The 20,534-nt window shown below is 38.9% G+C and overlaps 1 protein-coding gene across 4 annotated transcripts in view; it reads right to left on the minus strand.

Moving 5' to 3' along the window:
* Window positions 1-20,475, minus strand: part of ankrd12 (ankyrin repeat domain 12) — a 33,337-nt gene extending 12,862 nt beyond the window's left edge. For 2 of the 4 annotated variants that reach the window (XM_068340188.1, XM_068340185.1), the window contains exons 1-3: window positions 20,333-20,475; window positions 2,666-2,779; window positions 647-797 (exon numbers count right to left, since the gene is read on the minus strand). In XM_068340188.1, the coding sequence (XP_068196289.1) occupies window positions 647-797; window positions 2,666-2,725 (211 nt within the window). In that variant the 5' untranslated portion in view covers window positions 2,726-2,779; window positions 20,333-20,475. Of the gene's footprint in view, window positions 1-646; window positions 798-2,665; window positions 3,963-20,332 lie in introns of those variants that run through there. The other 2 variants (XM_068340189.1, XM_068340187.1) reach the window with 2 other exon arrangements.
* Between the last annotated feature and the right edge of the window lie 59 nt (window positions 20,476-20,534).

Here is a 20,534-nt window from a genome sequence, read left to right on the forward strand (position 1 = left end):
TGTGGCTAAATGACAGAGGCAGAATAGTCTATTTACACAAGTACGCGAGGAAGATTAGACTGCAATGTGACGCTGAGCCCTTATCTGCTCAATGATGGCAGTGATCAGCACCTCAAATGGAGCAATAACCACCCGCACTGCACAAGAGGAGAACATTTTTGCCCTTATATTTGTTTCAACAACTTCTATAAAAAAAAAATTTTCATTATCTCTTTTCATAAAATTTTTCAAATGTAAGACAAATATAGAATATCTACGTCAACGTCTACATATAGAGGATTATTTGAACATAAAAAATATGCAAATTCAGAAAATAGAGAACAGTCTACTTTTTTGTTGCTATGGAAAGGTTGGGGGTTCTAACCTATAATTTGTTAAGGAATTTAGCACTCAAACATAACTACATTTATTTTCCACCATAGTCATGTTATTCCATCTGTTCTTTATAAATGTCATATTTAGTAACTGAACATAATCCAGATTTACATCCAGTGGCCAGTGATCCAGTCCTAACTGTCTGACCTCCAATCAGCCCCCTGTAGAAAAGGTTCACCCATACACCACAAGAGGGCAGCGACAGGACAAGGCAGTCATTCAGCAGCATGGCTGCTGAAAGAAAAGCAAGAGAAGAAGCAGCAGCTCTTACCAGTGTCAGAGTCTCGCTCCTCGGTCCGGAGCGGACTGTTCGTGAACGAGAGCTTGCGCTTCATGGAAGACTTGGTTTTCCCTTCCTTCCCCAACAATTCACTCCGGTCCAGCTTTGGAGTCTTGGTGAATGGGGACAACTTCTCTTTGCTCTGTCAGACGTGAGGGAAAGAAAAATGAAAAACAGAAATCTAAATGTGTGTACATCCAATGTCTGATCAATCCACATAAACTAGAGTTGCAATTTCTTTGTGTTTTTTTCTACATTAATTACCTAGCTGGATTATAGAAGGCTTGGGCAGAGGCAACATTTCATGTTATCCTTCTAAATATGACTAAAATAAGTGTGGGTGCTTAAATTACACACTGTGTTGTGTCTCTACAACATTTTTTGGGGGTATTGCAGGCAGCAAGTTTGCCATCATGACCCACAAAAATCTCATTCCCAAGGCAGAGTTTCTGCCAAGAGAGCAGTAGAGCATCAGGAGTGACAAATAAAAACACAGAATAGAAGGAACAGTACTGTGCTGATGCAACGGTCACTGCAGATTGAAAAAAATTCAATTGAAATATACTGGACAGACAAATACAGACTTCCACATTAAGGTGTTTGAAGATGACTAGATCTATATTTTAATGTTTGTTGGGTTGTGCACTCACATTATCCCAAATATTTCCAAATTTGAAAAAAGCCAGAGATAACACTCATTTTATCAAAGGGTATTGGTGTGTTCATTTGCTCTGCTGTTTCTGTTGTTATGACCATTATTAATCTAGAAACTCCCACATCACCGGACAGAAAAAGTTAAATCCGGTCTTTCCCACTTGAAGCTGTTACTGTACAATTCCAATATGGATTCTTCAGAAAATAAACCTGGCAGTAATGGTGATAAGTTAAATATGCCAGAGCATCAAAGGCTTCCAGTAACAGCACCCCCAGCCTCAGACCTGACCAATAAACCAGTGAGATACTTCCTTAATTTCACTGTATTCTGCAGTCAAAGATGCTTTAGCAACAGTGCTTTCAGGAACTTAACTCTAGTGGACTAAAATTCATTCCTAGCAGGAGGAAAATGCCTGCTACTTGTTTGTAACAAAGCCAAACTGTTGTCATTGTTGATATGGTATTACTAAAAAATGTAATGGCTATTTATTTGCAAAAAGTAAGACAGCTTACAATTCAGGACACCTAAACCATAACCTTGGAATGAACTAATTTTGCATTTTGTCAACTATGTTCAAGGTCAAAAATGAACTGCTAACGTGAATTTTTATGCTTCATGTAATATCCCTTAAGTGCTCTGAGTGATTGAAAATTCACAACTCCATGACAACCAGACAAACTCACTCCGCTGATAAAGACAATGTCATATGATCTCATCTCCTCAAACAATCGTGCATGAGTTCATTTTATCAATAGCTGCTACTAAACGCAAAAACAAGGCAGTCACAGACTGCAACATCCCACGACACCCCTGAAATCAAAATTTTACCCTGACCTACTTGCATTGGTCAAAAATCAAAGCTAGTGCTCTGATCTACTTTCATAGATCAAAGCATTATAGCTTTGACCTACGGCCTTACTCACACTGGCCTTCTTCCTCATCTTTCTTATCTTATCCGGTTCCTGAGTGTACAAAAGTTGACATTTCACCTTCACCTAGTTTTCCCAAGGTCATCATCTCATTTTGTGCTTTTTGTTTCATCTTTCCATCTGCAACGGTTGCGAAAATATTTGGTGGACTAACTAATGAATGGACGAACGAACACTGACAATTACAATACATCACCGCTTTGAAGCGGGATGTAATAAATTGAATAAATGAACCACATCCTATCATGTATGTACACACAGACAGGCAGAGAGACAGATACAGACAGAGGTAACAGTATAAAATAAAAAAGCCAAGAGTTTCTATAGCTTCTATTTTTCACATTTATTACACACTTAACAGGTGGGAAAAGTGAATAAACACAAATGTTGTTGCTGCTGCTGTGTTGCCTTTCAGTGCCTGCATACCTTCTTCCCACCCTGCTTCTCCACCATGGCTCCATCTCTGTCGCTCCCAGGTTTGGCCATGGTGCAGCACCTGACTAGCTGTGACTGCGAAAGCACAGCAGGTTCATCATGCACCTGCACACACACAACAGCAACAAGGAGTATTGCAATGGTAAACAGGCTATACTTAGAAGTTTTGTATATTTCTCTGACTTCTCAAAATGCTTGATAGTTTTTGCTAGCATCAGCCTGTCACACATTCATGTGGAGGTTCTTGCTACCACTAAAATAGTAGATGGCCACTCTACCACTGAGCCACAGCCAACCTTGAGTTGCAACAGTCCTTCAACACAATCTAAGTGGAAAATGGGCAACAGACACAACAACAGAGTTAAACAAGGCAGTGAGAATGCAACACCCCGCGACACTCCTGAATTCAAAATTTTACCCTGACCTACTTGCATTGGTCAAAGATCAAAGCTAGTGCTCTGATCTACTTTCATAGATCAAAGCACTAGAGCGTTGATCTATGTCCTTACTCACACTGGCCTTCTCCCTCATCTTATCCGGTTCCTGAGTGTACAAAAGTTGAAATTTGATCTCGACCAAGTTTTCTCGAGGTTAGGGTCATCATCTCATGTTCATCCCCTTTGCCGCCCGGTTAACGTGCTTTCTATTTTATCTTTCTATCTGCAACGGTTGCGAAGGTATTTGGTGGACTAACGAACGGACAAACAAACGAACACTGACAATTACATCACCGCTTTGAAGCAGGATGTAATTAAAAGTCTTCATTGTTTAAACTAATTTGCAACTAGGCTACGTTTATTCACAATGAGGGATTTTTATAGAGATTTCCATCACATGCCTGGAGACTGACGTGAAACAGACAGGAAACAACTACACAAGGAAGTGAGAATCACTTTCAGGTATGCTTACAAGTCCTACAAGAAAAAAATTCCCCTCTGCATGTCGTCACGGTACGTAACGACATGCAGCTGTACATGTAAATGAAGTTGACGTGGTGCCTGTCAGGTATGTGAAGATGGTCAATTCACTTACAAGAACACATCAATCTGTTTATTCAATGAACTCACTCCACTCAGTTTTGCAGCAATGCAAAGGATTGTACAAGAATATTGCATCTTACTCTCAAGAAAACATTCCAAACAGTGATGTCTGAATCAGGAAACATGTGAAGTAGCTTCCAAGGTCAATGGGACAGCCCCACTACTCAACGTGCATCTAATGAAAACTAAAACAGAATTTGTGTAGTACACACTCAATTTAATAAAGAACAGCCACAATTCATGTATTTCCTCCGGGATTAATAAAGTATCTATCTATCTATCTATCTTAAATATTATACAATTTGTAATCTCCTTGAAATTATCGTGGGGTTTTTTTTCACAAAATATATCAAAGTAATGACAGTAATTAAAATATCTGTTCAACAGTAATGTTACTCTCAAAATATGAAAATCTTGGCAAACACAGTCTTAACACAACTTTGATTTCACTTTCTGTGCCACATGATTTTATAAAGCTTATGTACATGACCTCTAACAACGTCCTTGAGCTGTTGTGAATGCTCTACCAGAAGAATGAGAGGAATTTAAAAAAAAAACAACATAATTTCATATAATTCCATTTATTTTCTCAATCTTTCATAAAACTGCATCAGTGTTCTTGCCTTGACGCACATTTTTTGACAGGTATTCACAAACATCAGACAACATGCGTCCCTGGGACGCAAGCTTTAAATGCACTTCCATTCAACAAAAAATATTCACAATTTATCCATTTCTCCAGTTAAATTTCTAACCCTGAAAGTGTCATTGTGTTTTGATCTCGCTCGAGTTTCTCGTCACAAGACTCATCTGCATGATTCAGCCTTATTAAAACCAACCAGGGGCGGCACGGTGGTGTAGTGGGTAGCACTGTCACCGCACAGCAACAAGATTTTACATTGTATTATTGGCAAAACTCAATCCTTGCATGTGCTTCTACCGTATATTCTGTTATTACTTTTGGCATGAATACACGTCATTTTGGAATGCACAAATTTTTGTTGAAGTGCATGCCATGGATGCACTACTTTCTTGAGGTAAAATGAACTCTGCTGCATTTGATCTTTTAAGTCTGGTCTTGTAAGTTGGACAAAGAAAAACAGCAAATTACACAGAAGACATCAAATGTCAAGTGTTTTTGCTCAATCATAAGTCTCCGAACATTTCCATAAATCTTCACTGTATCCCTGTGTACTTACATGTACTGATCATATATACTAGTATCCCATATAAAATAGAGTACTAATGCCAGGGGAGGAAAACTGTCAACTAGACTAACATAAGATATATCAATACAGTACATAAGTGGTTACCTTTCAACAACCACGAAGACAGTAAGGCTCAAGGGAATGTTTGTGAGCAGCCACACTTGACTTAATGCCTTGTGTTTGATTTACCTATATAATCAAGTTACGACATCCGTGTGAAGCTCGTATTTTGAGAATTAAAAAAAACAAAACTATGCCATTTATATGCATAATTCCAGATATTAGCTGATACAAACATGCGGTCTTCACTCAGGATAAAGAAAAAAATGTGGGTGAAGCATCAGCACCTTTGACCGCACAGACCATAAGATCTACACAATCATCTCAAAGTGGCAACCAAAGACTGCTGTCATCTATTCCTTATTGGTCTAAATGAGAAATATAATCAAACCACATCTGTCCCTGAGTTATGCCACTGAATAATGACCTTGACCTTTCTACCAAAATGTAATCATTAGATTCTACATCTGAAAATGTTACCTGTATGCTCAAGATACCAAACCCAGGAGAGTGGGAGAACTAGATGACAACAATATGTGTCTCTACAACCTCAAAAAAAAAAAAATCACACCTCTGGTGGCAACTGTTTCCAGGACCACAAAATCAAACACCCAATCAATTCTGTTGAAAGGACAACAGGCCATAAGCTTAAATTATAACATGTCTCTGAAAAAAAAAGTTTTGACATTTCATACACATCACTGTAATGTGTGTATATTGAGGGACTTTGTGCAGCACAAGTTTAACAATGACATAAACCTTTAATTTCAGTTTCCAAACGGTGACGATTTCCTTCTTTTCTACACTGTACGATAACCCAAATTGAAGCACTGGTTTTAGGGCTGTTATTTGAAAGCGTCACCTTCAAATAGCGGAAATGCTTAAATAGTTGTTTTTTTTCCCACTCTGGGAAGAGTGGGGGGAAAATGTAAGAAGAAAAACAATATAAGAAGAAAAAATTGTATAATTTATGGGTTAGGGTTTTGCAAAAGATCCTGAATAATTATAAATTACATACAGGTATTTTTCAGACACATCCCTGGTGCTCAGCTGAGGCCAGTAAGAGGTCTACCATTAGTCAGCAGATAGCAAGTATGCAGGAGCAGCGCTATTTGGGCAACTGAAAGACAGAATTGAGCGGCCCACAGTGAACACGTTGGTGTAAAGAGGCTACTGTATCGAAGGAATTACAGCAGTATGGACAACCTGGGAGCGGATCAGAAAACAAACTGACAGGACTCCAGTCTGTCCCAGTGACAAGGCGAAGAGGGTATGACTAATTACAGAGGAATTTGGGCTCTTGCCAGTTTGGCATTGGTCTACACTGCATTTCATGAGCAGCTCAGAGCTGCATAAGCCTCTGCAAGCACTGCCATTAACCTTGGTCTGTTTCAAGTCTTGATCAAACCCTCTGTACTGATGACTGCTACGGTTTACAAAGACTAAAGCTGTGATTAGCTTAACAACGAATCCCATAAAGTGAAAACAACATTGACCTAACCCACTTTATTCAGTCAAACAGGTGAACGGACTGCAAAAATATGACTTTAAAACTGTTAAAGTGCAGCAATGTGTAACAGGAGCTCAGGGTTTGCGCTTTGATGTGTTAAATATTTTAATAGCTAATTAATAAACATATCAATAAAATGTCAAATAAAACTGAGAATTTTTTAATTTTTTTTTTTAAGGTGATGACATCAAGAATTTCATTCAAACATTTCTGAAACGTTAAACTAATGGAGGAGGCTGATCGGACCATTTTAAAAAACTCTTATCTTCCCCATTTCAGGATAATCTGACAGAGTTGTATTCAATTTTCTGTTGGTTCGGTTTCCAAACCTCACATGTATCCCTAGCGAATAGCGGAAGCCCACTACGTTATCAACTGTGACTGATGCAGCCAACTAGATGGTTGTTTGGTTTTAAAACAGATTACAGTGATATCCCAACAGAGACAAGCAGCTGAAGTGTTATAGAAAAAGGAACATTTAGGAATCAATCGACCGGTTAAAACAATAATGGACATAATAATTAACTGGGCCGTCAGCTCCAGCTCTAAAGAACACAATCCAAAATATTGCATGACTTAAACTGAGTAGCCATTACGATCAGCCGTTTCTACTTTTTAGATAGTGTGAATCACAGATATAAGACAGTGTCTAAGTAATTCACCCTAAACCTGGATGTGACAAACCATAAGTGAATAAAGTATGTTCTATCAACTTCCACCGAAATAAGTTTGTGAAATCCACGATTAGTGTGCTAGATGAGGCCTACACTTGGCTGTGCTTATTTATAACCAGGTGTTCCTGCTCCTTAACTCGCTGGTTCTGACAACAATGACAACCTTTTCCCTGTAATGCTGGAGCATGCTGGCCCTGACAGCAGAGTGACTGCTTCCGTGCATGTCCTTGCATGAGAGCAGCAGTTTGGGAGTTTGACGAGTGCAGTTGGATAGATGAAGAGCACACTCAGTACAGTAACCTGATCCACAGACAGACTGCAGGACGGGACAGGGAGGAAAGAGGCTAAGAATAGCACTGAAGCTGACACAGAGTACGTAGCAGCTACCAGTGCAGTGGCAGAAGCAACATTATTCCACTCCAGCTTTCAAAGCACGAAGATCCCCCGCCCCCTCCACCGTCCAACACACACAAACACACGCACAACATGTGGAATATACATGTGCTTTGCCCCATCTCCCAAGAGTGGCTACAAGTATGATGCTAGGCACAAAGGAACCTACATTAAAACAAGGTCTGAATGTACCACCATGCTTCACGTATCAAAGGCTGATATAAAACCAAGTGAATTATAAACATGAATATTTGACATATATATTAAAGTCATTTTTTTTATATTGTAGGAGGTAAATCCGGTATTGCACTGAATGACAGGACATTATGCTTGCTGCAACAGTAAACAGCCGATCACGTGAGAGAAGACGTGTAAATGATGGGGGAGGTCCCTCCCAGCTGTGCATCCACTACCAGAATTTGTCTCCTCCTCCTCCTCCAACTCCCTAATGAACGGACAAAGCCAGGCGCAAAGGCCAGATTACTGAGACTACAGAAAACGGACAGACAGGGCAACAATACCCAGAAAAGAGCCAGTCATTTCCACCACGAACAGCCTACACATCTATTTAAAACAGTTATGTGTAATACGTAAGCAAAGCATAAAATTAAAAAACCAGTGAAAATCACTATGTGAAGGATCCAAATCTTCTCATCTTCATCATCTTCAGACACCGCTGTATCCGCCGCAGAGGGTCACAGGGAGCCGGAGCCTATCTCGGCTGCATAGGGCGTCAGGCGGGGGACACTACGGGCACGACGCCAGTGGACCGCGGAGCCACACAACCATGCACACACACACTCACTCCTACTGGCAATTTGGAACGGCCAATCAACCTGAAGCGCATGCTTTTGGAGGTGGGAGGAAGCCGGAGAACCCAGACAGAACCCACGCAGACACAGGGAGAGCATGCGAACTCCGCACAGAGCGGGACTCGAACCCGGGTCCGCGGTGTTGTGAGGCGGCAGCGCCTACCACTGCACCACCGTGCCGCCCAAGGATCCAAATGATAATTTAAATTAAGGAAACATTATTAAAGATAGATTATTCCTTTAAATCAATCAATTTACATTGTAAATGATTAACTAATTCAATTTGACAAAGTCTGTAAAAGCACCAAACATTCTGCTTGAGTTCATTCTTAATATCTTAATAAGATTTAGCTGGCTGTTTGTCAGACTGATAACTCGCGTGGTTATTGTTGGCTCCTTCTGTCTTAACAGTATACCAAAGTAGAAGACACAACAGCTGTTCTCCTGTCAGAATCGTCTGAACAGAAGATATTTTTCAATACCTAAAGTCATGTTTTTAACTCTCGCTAACCTAACCCCAGGTACCAGAACATACCTTGAACAACTGTAGTCTGGGCCTCATTTCAATACTTGTTCAGTTTAACAAATGAACCAGACATGCACTAAAGATGAAGGTCTGAGATCTGACTCAATCTCTCACAAAAAAAATACTGGTATCCCGCGGTTTATAGTGCTGAGCAAAGGTATGTACATTCACAAGTAATCAAGAGGATAGAGTGGTTGAGTCCAGGCACACTGTTCAATTTAACTACAAATTGAATTAATTTGGCAAATATAGTTTCAGAACATTATTCAATGACACATAAATAGGGCGGTGGCAACCGAACAGGTTTTTTTCTTACCTCAGTGAAAAATCAATAAACCACTGGGGGAAGGTGGTCAACCTCTGCTGATGCCATAGCTGTTGCTATAACTGCCACAATGGAAAGTATGGTCTTTTAACAAAGCAATAATAACTAAATTGAATACATTAGCATTTCTTAGGCCATTTATTCCTACTGAGTCACTAACCAAAAGTGAGCTATGGCCTAGATAGATAGATACTTTATTAATCCCGGAGGAAATTGTATATCAATATCAATAACAACAAAGTGAAATCAATGGAATTTGCACTTAATTTGTATTGAGAGGTAGTCTGAATCCCTACAGTAATGGCTGGTTTGTTTTTCAGTATTTGTCTTTGTTGCATACAATAGTTTCACTTTGTCCTGTACAAACAAATTATCCCAATACAGTAACAACATTGCCATCTACACAGAACACATGCACTGTAGGGAGTGCTCAAAGGAATAGAATAATCAATCCTGATAATGGCACGTCTGAATGTGAGGACTTCTTCCTACTAATACCCAGTGATTTCAAAGCCCACTGGGTTTCCTTGGGACAGGTGTGGGTTTGCAGGTCTTTTATTCTCAGAAGGAAGAGATGTTGCACTAGCTCACCCTTCTGTAAGCAGGCAACCACAAATCCATTACAAACAATGATGACACAGGCCTACATCTCCAATGTCTATTACGGTTCATACCAGTCTTATCAGTATACACAAATAGCAAACTGGCTATGAAACATTTAGCTAACTGAAGAGGTTTGTGGCCACAACTACTGTGCAAATCTTTTGCCACTCTTGTGGATGCAGGTCAATGATAAGATCCCCAGGAAACATCGAAAAAGACATTGACAATTTTACTATTGATTGTGGGAACACAGAACGGGTGAGAGATTACAGCAAAGGTCAAGGCCTAGGAGTGGGTCTCATTCTTATTTGCATCACATTGTCACACTGGATGCCATTGATAGCTGTAGGCGTCAAATTGATTCCAACCGCTATTGCTTTTGACATCTCAAGACATTTTCTGTGGGGGCTGGCCAATGGTCTGGCGGAGCTCCTCTATAAATATTATACTTCTACACTAGTACAGTGACTGATCCCCTGTAGGTCGCAGCAGTGCTGTTTTTGGATGAGAGATCAGCATATATTACATGAGCAGAAGATGAGAGAGACAATGGCAGAACATTCAAATTCAGGCATCCCACACTCAAACAGAATGTGGACACGCCATGCGGACGTGGACTGCTAAATAAAATCTATTTACCAGTAAATTCAGCTGAGAACAGGTGGGTCAGATTTAAAACTGTTTTAGTTGATCTGAAACTTTCTAGGAGTCTGTTCCAGACATGTGCAACTGAATGCAGCTTTTCTGTGTCTGATTCTGACTCTTGGAACTGATAAAAGATTGGATTCCAGGTGACCAGAGTCTGGTCGGTTCATACTGGGTCTTGAGATCACTGATGTATTTTGATCGTAAACCATTCAGCGCTTTAAAGACCAGCAAAATAACTTTAAATCTATCCTCTGATAAACAGACATCCAGTGTAAGGACCTCAGAACTGGACTGACATGGTCCACTTTTCTGGTCTTAGTGAGAACTTGAGCAGCAGACATTGATTTTTTTGGGTAGGCCAGTAAAGATGCTGAAACAATAATAATAGTGTCAAAGTCACTGTTCTGCTAAAAACTGCTTTTCATAAAAGCTTGTCTTCTCAGTTTTTTTATTTAAAAAATGGTGTTTGTGGTGAAACCAGCCTGTGTTCTACAACCGATTACTAAAGATCATTAAAAGGTATAGAATCAAAAATTTTAACCTTATGAAAGAAGACAGTCTACTCTTTTGGTTGGTAGTTTCTGTTAGTAGCAGCCAATGAGTTAAGAAACAATATTTAATTCTGAAACACTAGTCATTTTTACCTCATTGGTTAACAGGAATAAGGGAAAAAACGGGAACCTGACATGTTTACTGAAACAGTGTTTCATCTTTTGCACGTCTCCAATTAATGACCGCCTTCTCATCGTCCCTGGGGGGTAAAAACGACGGTGAATGAGTATGGGCAAATGGAAAAGATCTGTTGAGAAAATATCATGAAGGAAATGCTGAGTCAGTTTTTATCACATTCAAGCCACGGTGCAGAATAAACTTGTAATCTTCTATTAGTATTGAAGACATGTCAATCTGATCACAAGTCTGACATATCGCAGGCTCAGCTGTGTAAAAATCCCACAAATCAATCTATATTTCCCATTTAAGGTCATTTAAATGCCATTACTACTCTAAAAACAAAATATATTGTTCCTTGAGACTTACCAGAAACAATTACAGGGCATAAAAGTGACACATAAATTAAATGAAATACTGTAGTACCATTATGTAGCTTTTACATCTCTACCTATGCTGAATGAATTTTATCCTCGGGGGATGTAGAAGCTAAGCCAAGCTTTAAGTCCCCGATGTATTTCACCACACTTACGTGAATGACCCACTGATGCGCTTCCTGGTAATCAATAGTCCGACACACCACTTTATGCTTCGTTACTCTGTTTTAGTTCTAATAAATTTCTCAGTTACCTCGACCAATAGTTAACATAAAATAGCAAAACATTCAGAGTTCACTGTTAAGCAGAAGTTTGGAAGGTTGTTGACTTTCAAAAAGGACAGGTAGTGTCTAAGCTTAAAGGAAAGAGACTATCTACTTAGTCATCAGTTAAGTCAGGCTTGTCCAAAGTCTTCATGTCCTGAGATCAGAGTTTACATGGACTAATCATTGTGTCTAAAAATGTGTTATATTTGGCTTGCCATACAACACAAAAAGCCAGCGTCGTATACGAAATATCTGTCAAAAAACAAGCTACACAGGAACTGGCGAAGACTGAATGGATGGCAGACTCGACCTTTTTCGGTTAACATAAAAATGTCTGGATGCCAGCCTTTAAGGAAAAAATGCAATAGTGAGCAAGCTAGTTGCACCCATCAAGACTTTTGGGACAAAGCTAGAACTTTTCCAGAGACACTTGTCATTAACCACACATTTCCAGCTCTGTGGGACGTCATGGTTAAGCAATACGGCTGTGCAAACAAAGCAGTATTCAGCGGACATCACGTTTCTCGCTGGTGGGTACAACAACATATTTTGGGATTTTGCTGCTATCAAAAACAACATATTCTCCGCTCCTTTCACGGGGGACCCCGATGAGACTCCAACTCACCTGTGGCTGGAGCTGATGGAGTGTGTCCGCAAAATGACGCAGAAACACCTTCAGCTTTCTCGTATATTTTTACCAGCAGCTGGACAATGGCAAGTTTCTAGAGATATGCACATTTGCAAAGAATACTTGTTTGGCTACTCTGAGATCCAGAGCTCAGTTTCACTCTTCACATTAGTGTCAATGGTTTATCTGTTGTATCGTTATCAGAGCAAGATGTATGTTATCAAACAGAGTTATATTTCACAGTTTCTGCTGAAATTTCAGACAACATTTGATAATATGTTCTTTTTTTATGAAAAAGACAAGTTAACTAACAGAATATTATGAGCATCTTTGCTTGTTTGAAATACAGTGGTGCCTCTACTTACAAATGTCTCTACTTATGAAATTTTCTACTTACGAAATCTGTCAGCAGGAAAATATTGCCTCTAGTTACGAAAGAAATTTCGACTTACATAAGATAAAAATACAGTATCGGCTGATACTCGCAGCTCCCACAGGTTCCTGAACGCACCATTCTCATAGCTGCTCTGCCATTGGCTATTACGTAGTATCTTCCTGGCATCCCATTGGCTAAGAGGGACCTCAGTGTGGAGCTAGATCGGTGTTAATGCAGGGTCCTCATCATTTGGCCCTCGACCAGTGAGGTGTTCTGATAGTTTTAAGTAATTATTAACTTTTTGAGTATTCGCTATGGACCCCAAGAAAGTGACGGAGAAAGAGGAAAAGAAAAGATGAAGTGTTTTTTGTCCATACAAACAAAGCAAGAGATCATAGAGAAGCATGAAAAAGGGACGCGTTTGGTTGATCTCGCCAAAGAATATGGCCGTAATGCATGTACAATCACCATGTTATTAAAACAAAGGGAAGTTTAAAGAGTTTAAGGCATTGCGTGGGTGGTTGGAGAAGTTCAAAAGTAGGACTGGAATTCACTCTGTTTTTCGGCATGGTGGGGAAGGAGCGCATGAACCAGAGGGCAAAAAACAATGAGGACAGCAGTTAAAAGGTAAATGACCATCATTTTTATTTTTTACTCTATTCTTTGTTTTTTACATTATGCACAACTCTCATTTATTGTGTAATAATCTAATTGTAACATGTATTTGTTACATGTTTTGATGCATTTTTATGCTTTATAGAACATTTATGTCTGAATTTTTGGGGGCTTGGAACAGATTAGGGCATTTGCATGGAAAATGCGTCTCTACTTACGTAATTTTCTACTTACGTAATTTCTTCCAGAACCAATTAATTTCGAAGTAGAGGTACCACTGTATTGCCATCAGGGAGTGTTAACCCTCGGACATGTTTACAATATAAAAAAATGACCCTACAGACAAAAGATCTGCACACCCCTGGTTTCATTGAAAGCAGCTAAGCAATCACAAATTTAAAAATCAAAGTCAAAATTTCTTTCCATCCCAAAATTATAGATGCATTCTATTTTACCACCATTCATGCATAAAAATGAAAATTTCAAGGCTTATTTATAGATAACACCCTACAATACTAGAATAATACAGCCCAGGTTTTCCTTCCTCCTTTCTGCAGTGTCACTCTGCACTGTTACTCAAAGCATATACATCATTAACTTATCACAGCAACATCAGCCATTGTGCAGCAAGATACTAGACAATGCACACAACAAAAACAATCCTGTACACACACTTAGTAGTTGGCATGTGTTAGTACATGTTGTGTAACCAAAACGTTCCACCCTATTTACACAAAGGCACACGTAAAAACTTACACAGACACAAACCGAGCACCCAGACACATGGCCGACTGAGCCAATTACATTGTAGTTCAAACTTCAGTCGCTTAATATCATTAACAGCAAATGCTTCTTGGTAAATTTAGAGGATAGCTTGAAACGAGAGTGAAATAGAAATGATTGAGAGATTGAGAAAATGGATAATTTCTGCCTTGAGCTCTATTTGTGTTTTCATGATTTCTTTCTAATCTATTATTTGTGATGTAATTAGAGGGATCCCTATACACCCTGATGAGAGATGCAGGCCACAACAATCCCTAAGAGACATTGCTCAATAATGAAAAGCCAAACTGAATGTTTAGAGTTCAGTTTGTTCCATTGAACAAATTGAACTGTGGTCATTATAAAACAATACTACTAAACTACTCTATGAAAAAGGTTAACAGGTCAAATCCATTGTATTTCTTTTCCACCCAGCCGGTCAAGGCGGATGGGCACCCTCCAGAGTTTGGGTCCTACCGGGAGTTTCTTCATCAATGAGAGTTTTTCCACACTGATGTTGCTTATACTTGCTCAGGAGTGTTCTGTTAGGTTTCCCTTTCTGCAAAACCATTACAAAATATCTACCGATATGATTAAGCACTTTTTAAATAAAACTTGATTTACTGATTTTCATAGCTTCGTTATAGTCAAAATGTTTCCGATTTGTAGTGAAAGACTCATCAGCAGAGATCTGAATGAATTATGAATAAGCCCACATATTCAAGAAACACCAGTGTCAAGTCTCTCAAAAAAAAATCTTTCACACCAAAGTGACACAACGCACCTAAAGAGGCATGATGACCCTTATCGTAGACATGTAAAGAAGCTCACACATTGGGTGAGCTGAGGCTCACACTGTTGGAAATCTGAGTGTCCACCATTACAAACAATTGGAACTTTTGATTAGAATTTATGTTCTCGGGTAGAATAATGGATAACTACAGACAAACCATTTTTTCCATTTTGCTGACCTGTATTTATAACCCTCCAGCTCTCTTTGTGAAGGTAATTCTCATACCCAGACACATTACTGTAATTGCTTTTCTTAAATTAGCATCTAAAATCAAAGAAGTGTACTAAGTGACATGTTGTGGGAATTAGATACTACATCTGCATATTCAGCTTTAATTCAAGTAAGTGTTAAACATTCAACACTAGCAATAATTCATAATTCATAATTAGTGTCTGGGGACACATTTATATAAGCAACAAAAGCTCCAAACACAAAACATTTAAGATGACATAAAAATGGTGTCAGAAAGGATATATGCTGAATAAAAATAGAAATTACAACCTTCTTGCATCAAACTATGCACTTACTTCATTCTGCAAAATGAAATTAAAACAATCAATTGTAAAAACAAGAGGAAAAATACACTTTTGACTGGAGGAAGTAAGAACAGATCACAGCTTAATGTGTGCTAGAGCCAAGTATGGCTGGACAGGAGTGGCAGGATGCTGCCAGTAATTTAGCATTTAGAACATTTTATGGCACAAACAAATACAGATGTTGAAGGTTTTATACAGGCATTAAACTGCCCAGGCTGTAGTGAGGCTCGCAGTGAAGGAAAACCGATCTACCAGACATTGCAACAGTCATTTCACAGTGCAAAATTGTCAGTTACCTTGCCAAAAAACAGAACAAAAAAATGTACTTAACTGTTGAACTAACCTGAACCAACCCAAATAAATATATCTGGCTTAACAAACTCTAAGTAATTAACTAATATTGGAACTGAAACATTTAACTGAAAAATAGAGTGGGAATGACTTATTTCACACAGTGGGGAGAGTGGAGATGAATGAATCAGAGCAGGAGGAAAACATTAAGGAGTAAGTTCCCATGAAAAACCTCTCCTCTCTTCCTCTAGCCCATGTCTGGCAGGAAAGGCTAACAGCCAAAATAAATTTTCTGTGATTAATACGATATAAAATCTGTCGATACTCTTTTAATAAACAAGTGTAGAGCACATTCTGAACATGCCTCAAAGCATCTAGGGCTGTGCATCTTCTGGGCTTTATCTATTCTGATTCAGGATTTGATTCTACTATACAGCCCTGGTATGTAACAGAGGAACTTGCTGCACAAAAGAAGTAATTATTTAGATATAGAGGTCACTTCAGTGGGACGGCCACTAATGTTTGGTCAGTGAAGTTGCTAAGGCTCAGCAAGAGGATGTCTCCTTTATATTATTACACTCATATATGCCAACCTCCAAAGCTGAAGTAGACAAAGAAACAAAACACTCTCAAAAAGGACTTTCAAGGAGTAATGAACAAGCAGACAATGAGGTAAAGAACCTGGAAGATACCTTTTGTTCAATGTTTGTACTGTATTTCATTTTGTGTTTCTATGTTTTTATGTCCCAAACAATGCGCTGGTGAAGCTACCGGGGTGTAGTCAACTGAGATAGGCCGCAGCAGACCAGTGACCCACAAGATGGAAAAGCTGCTGTAGGTGAGACCATTACGGTCATCGCATCCAAAAGAATAGAGATGGATGGATTTATTTAATATCATATTTTGAATTACATACATTATGTTTATTCATATACTATATGTGGATGCACATAGGATGTGATCTATGAAATGGCCAGCTCCCTTTGTCAATTAACTGACCAGTGTCCGTTGTTGTGAAATTTTCACTCAGCATTCTTGACAGCATGTGGATGTTTTGCTAATTGTGTTTTGTACACCATCTTGCTGTAACAATAATACAGAAATACTTTAATTGTATCGGGACTGATTAGGGTGACCAGCAGACGGCTGTTGGCTTCACGTCTGAGCCCGGCCACAGTGAGTCGCAGAGTATCAGGAAGCTGTGGATGTTGCAATTCACCTCCAGAGGACATACTTAAAATGCACAAATAACTTTAGGAACCAATAAACAGAAACAAAAAACCTCAAGAAAAAAAAAACTTAATGACCTCAAAAAGGAATCAAAGTTTTGTAGTCGGTTTCAATTGGGACCACAGTTTTGATGCCTAACCCCGGTCAAATCCTATGTGAAGTGCAAAAGTGACATGCAGTCATTGAGCTGAAATACTCTGTTTGTATCTGTGGTGGTTAAAATGTTTACATGTTAGCAATGAAACAGAATTGCTTTCTGGTAAAATACAGTCTTTCTAATGTTTAAACACATTGAAATAACAGTAGTCGATTCAGGAACTGTGAAAAATACGCAAAAACATAACCACGGCATTAACTAAATAGATCATGGATTTAATTTGTGGTAGCATATGCTAACAGTAACATTAGTGTTACAGTGAAAAACACTGTTATTACTTTTTGGCAATTAGTTGATCCACATATTAGCACAAAGGCCAACTTTTTGTCAGTGATTCTAAATTATAGCCATTAACAAAAGTAACAGCTCATTTGTACTCCATTTATATACGAAAAAAGAGGCGTCCACATTAAATGCTAACATAATGGCGTACTGAAGAATGAGAAGTAGTTTTTCCAGATATTATCATAAATTCACTTAATTTTCTTCTTTTTTCCTTTGCTTCCATGCCTCTCTCGAGTTGCAGCAACATTGCCACATTTCTGGTGGCATTGCTCTGTTTCAAAGAAGCCCTGAAGCTGCACCCTGATGCTGTTTGCCTGTTAATTATTGAGATTATTAAGCTTGTCGCAAAATGGAATTGCGTCAAAGTTGAGAAATTATTTTCCTGGGCCCAAGGAACCCATACGCCAAGTTTGAAATAGATCACATTAACCGTTTTCATGATAGGCAAATTAAAAACAGAGATTCCTTGCTTTATTGTAGAGATGTTTCACAATGCTCTGGCATTACTCAACAAGTTTGGATCTTAAGCCCTGTCCACACGATAACAGATTTTTTAAAAACGCAACTTTTTTGTTGCGTTTACGCCTTCCCTCCACACGACAACGCAGATATCCGGAACGCAAACGCAACTTTTTAAAAAAGCTGGCCGAGGTGGATTTTTCTAAAAACGCTGGGTCCGCGTTGTCATGTGGACGGCGTATCCCCGGGACTTTTTAAAAACGCTGACATTTTGCCTACGAAGAAAACTGCTGTGACGTCATATTTATAGGCCCGTCTGTTGTGACAACAAAACACGGAGGATTCCTATTGGATAAAATTTGACTCAATACTGCCACCACATGGTTTGGCATGCTTATAGCCGTCTTCGAAAACGCACTGGTGCGTTTACTTGTGGACGGAGATTTTTTTAAAAACGCTGTCGTGTGGACGCGTTTGATGCCTTTTTAAAATGTTGCGTTTTAAAAAAAAACCGTCATCCGTCAAGCTAGCCTCATCTTCATTTACAACTGAACATAAACACCAAGTTTAAATAGAACAAACATTACTGTCAAAATAAGCTGAGAAGTAGTCATATGTTCATTGAAAATTTAAATGACGTTATAAAAGAAGTTTAAAATGACCCACTAGAATCTTGTAAAACCAGTTATTGAAAATAGTGTGCAGTCTTATCCGTGCATTTATCCTAAAAACTTGGCATCAAAAATGCCACTAGGGAATAATGTTAAGTCCTCGAAAAATTATATCTGTTTTATAGCAATTTGGTCTCAGCATAGATCTCCCAGCTTGGGAAAGCGTTTTAAGTTGACCTACAGTGTTAAAATAACAGTGAATTCAATTCAGTCAACTAAGTCATTTACCAATGTAAATATTAGCTGCGATAAAACAATACAATCCCATATTTTTGAAATCTCTTTTAATGAAGGCCATGAATAATATGATGCCAATTTAGGGGAGGTTGGACTTCCCCAGCATGTTAAATTTTGAAGAACAGTGTGGTACGACATGAAAATTTTAAAGTAGCCACTTTAGTAACTGCAATACAATGCTAAATTTTATCACAAATGTTAAATATTTTTGGTATTGCTAAATAAACATGGTAAGCCACCATAACCACAATGGGAAAATACTATTCTATGTTGAATTCACAAAATAATTATTTAAATGAAGAAGACACCGAAAACCTTCGCAACAATTAATTTTTTTAAAGATTTTCAAATAAGGGTTTGTAAATAAGGTAGCTGTTAGATAATATCAACATTCATTTAAACATCAAGAGTATATAAAAACAAATCAGATACATATAACCCAAATATTGGTAATTTTGACCCCATTTTCCACTGCTTGTGCCATATGATTTTTACAAGCTTCATTGATGTGAATATAGGTACTGTACTTATAAAAAAATATATTTGACTTAGGTTATTTTAAACCTAATGTGGATGTTTTGATGGTTCAGAGCGGTCGTTGCATAGACAGCCATCTAAAGACAGGCAGCTTTTGTATCAGGCAACACACCCCCAAGATGTCACAGTCGTTTGAAGAAAGGCGCTGGTTATTCATGCTACGCAAGTTCCTTGTGCGAATCAACGCATCGAATTATATTCTGAACGAGAATGTGAATCTATTATGCATTCAACTGAGCAACGTGTAAATAAACGGTGGCATAAGCGAGATGACTGCAGACAGCACCACCCACCTCACGATAATGTCGCCTCCAATTCACCAACAGCAATACAGTATGTTGTTGAGCGCTAAAAATGTTCAACTGGGATATGGTTCGTAAACATGACGAGCTAATGTAATATCAATATGTCCAGAATTATGTTTCACACGCGAACATGTTGTACAACGTAACTCCGCAGCAAAAATGGAGAATAGTCAAGTTCACATTTTAATGACAATATTCAGTAGGGGAGCGGAGCACAGCCCGAGACAAAAGCCCACTGCAGCCTCTTCGCTGCCCTTACAACGTTCCCCCTCCCCAGCATTCTAGCTAGCTAGCAGGCTCGTTTTCAGTCCGTAACAGCCTAACTGGATGGCTGGCTGTGGCTTACCAGGCTCGTTTCGTTTCGCACCGACATTTTCCCAACGCTCCTCTGTACTCGTGTTTCAAATGCAGCTTGTTATAAACAAGGGAAATTTCAACTCGTAAAGATAAAGTATTCAATGTGTGAAAAGCACGTGGCAACACGAATATGAAGCCCACGGACACAAACATTCCATTTTCGTACTCAGTTTACTTCTCGTTAGCTTCGCCTTAGCCTGCTCATTAGCTTTGCTTGCTTGTAACTTAGCCAGATGGCTAATGTTATCAACGGGTTTTTATCCTTTTGATCCGAAGCAATTATATAGCAAACCTTATTTAATACTTACCTTTACATTGGGTCTCACGTTCCCTCCAACTCATTCAGGTTCAGCTATATGTGAATATTACGCAATAAAACTGTTATTCCCTAAATATTGGACGTTAACCGTGGACTACGGCTGTGTGACGTTCATCGCTGCTTTTGAAAACATCCCAGTCGTTCGTTGTCCGTCCTCTTTGAGAAAAGCCGAGCAAAACATGCAAGCGTCG

The sequence above is a fragment of the Antennarius striatus genome, chromosome 18 (genome assembly GCF_040054535.1).
Source record: "Antennarius striatus isolate MH-2024 chromosome 18, ASM4005453v1, whole genome shotgun sequence".
NCBI lineage: Eukaryota > Metazoa > Chordata > Actinopteri > Lophiiformes > Antennariidae > Antennarius > Antennarius striatus.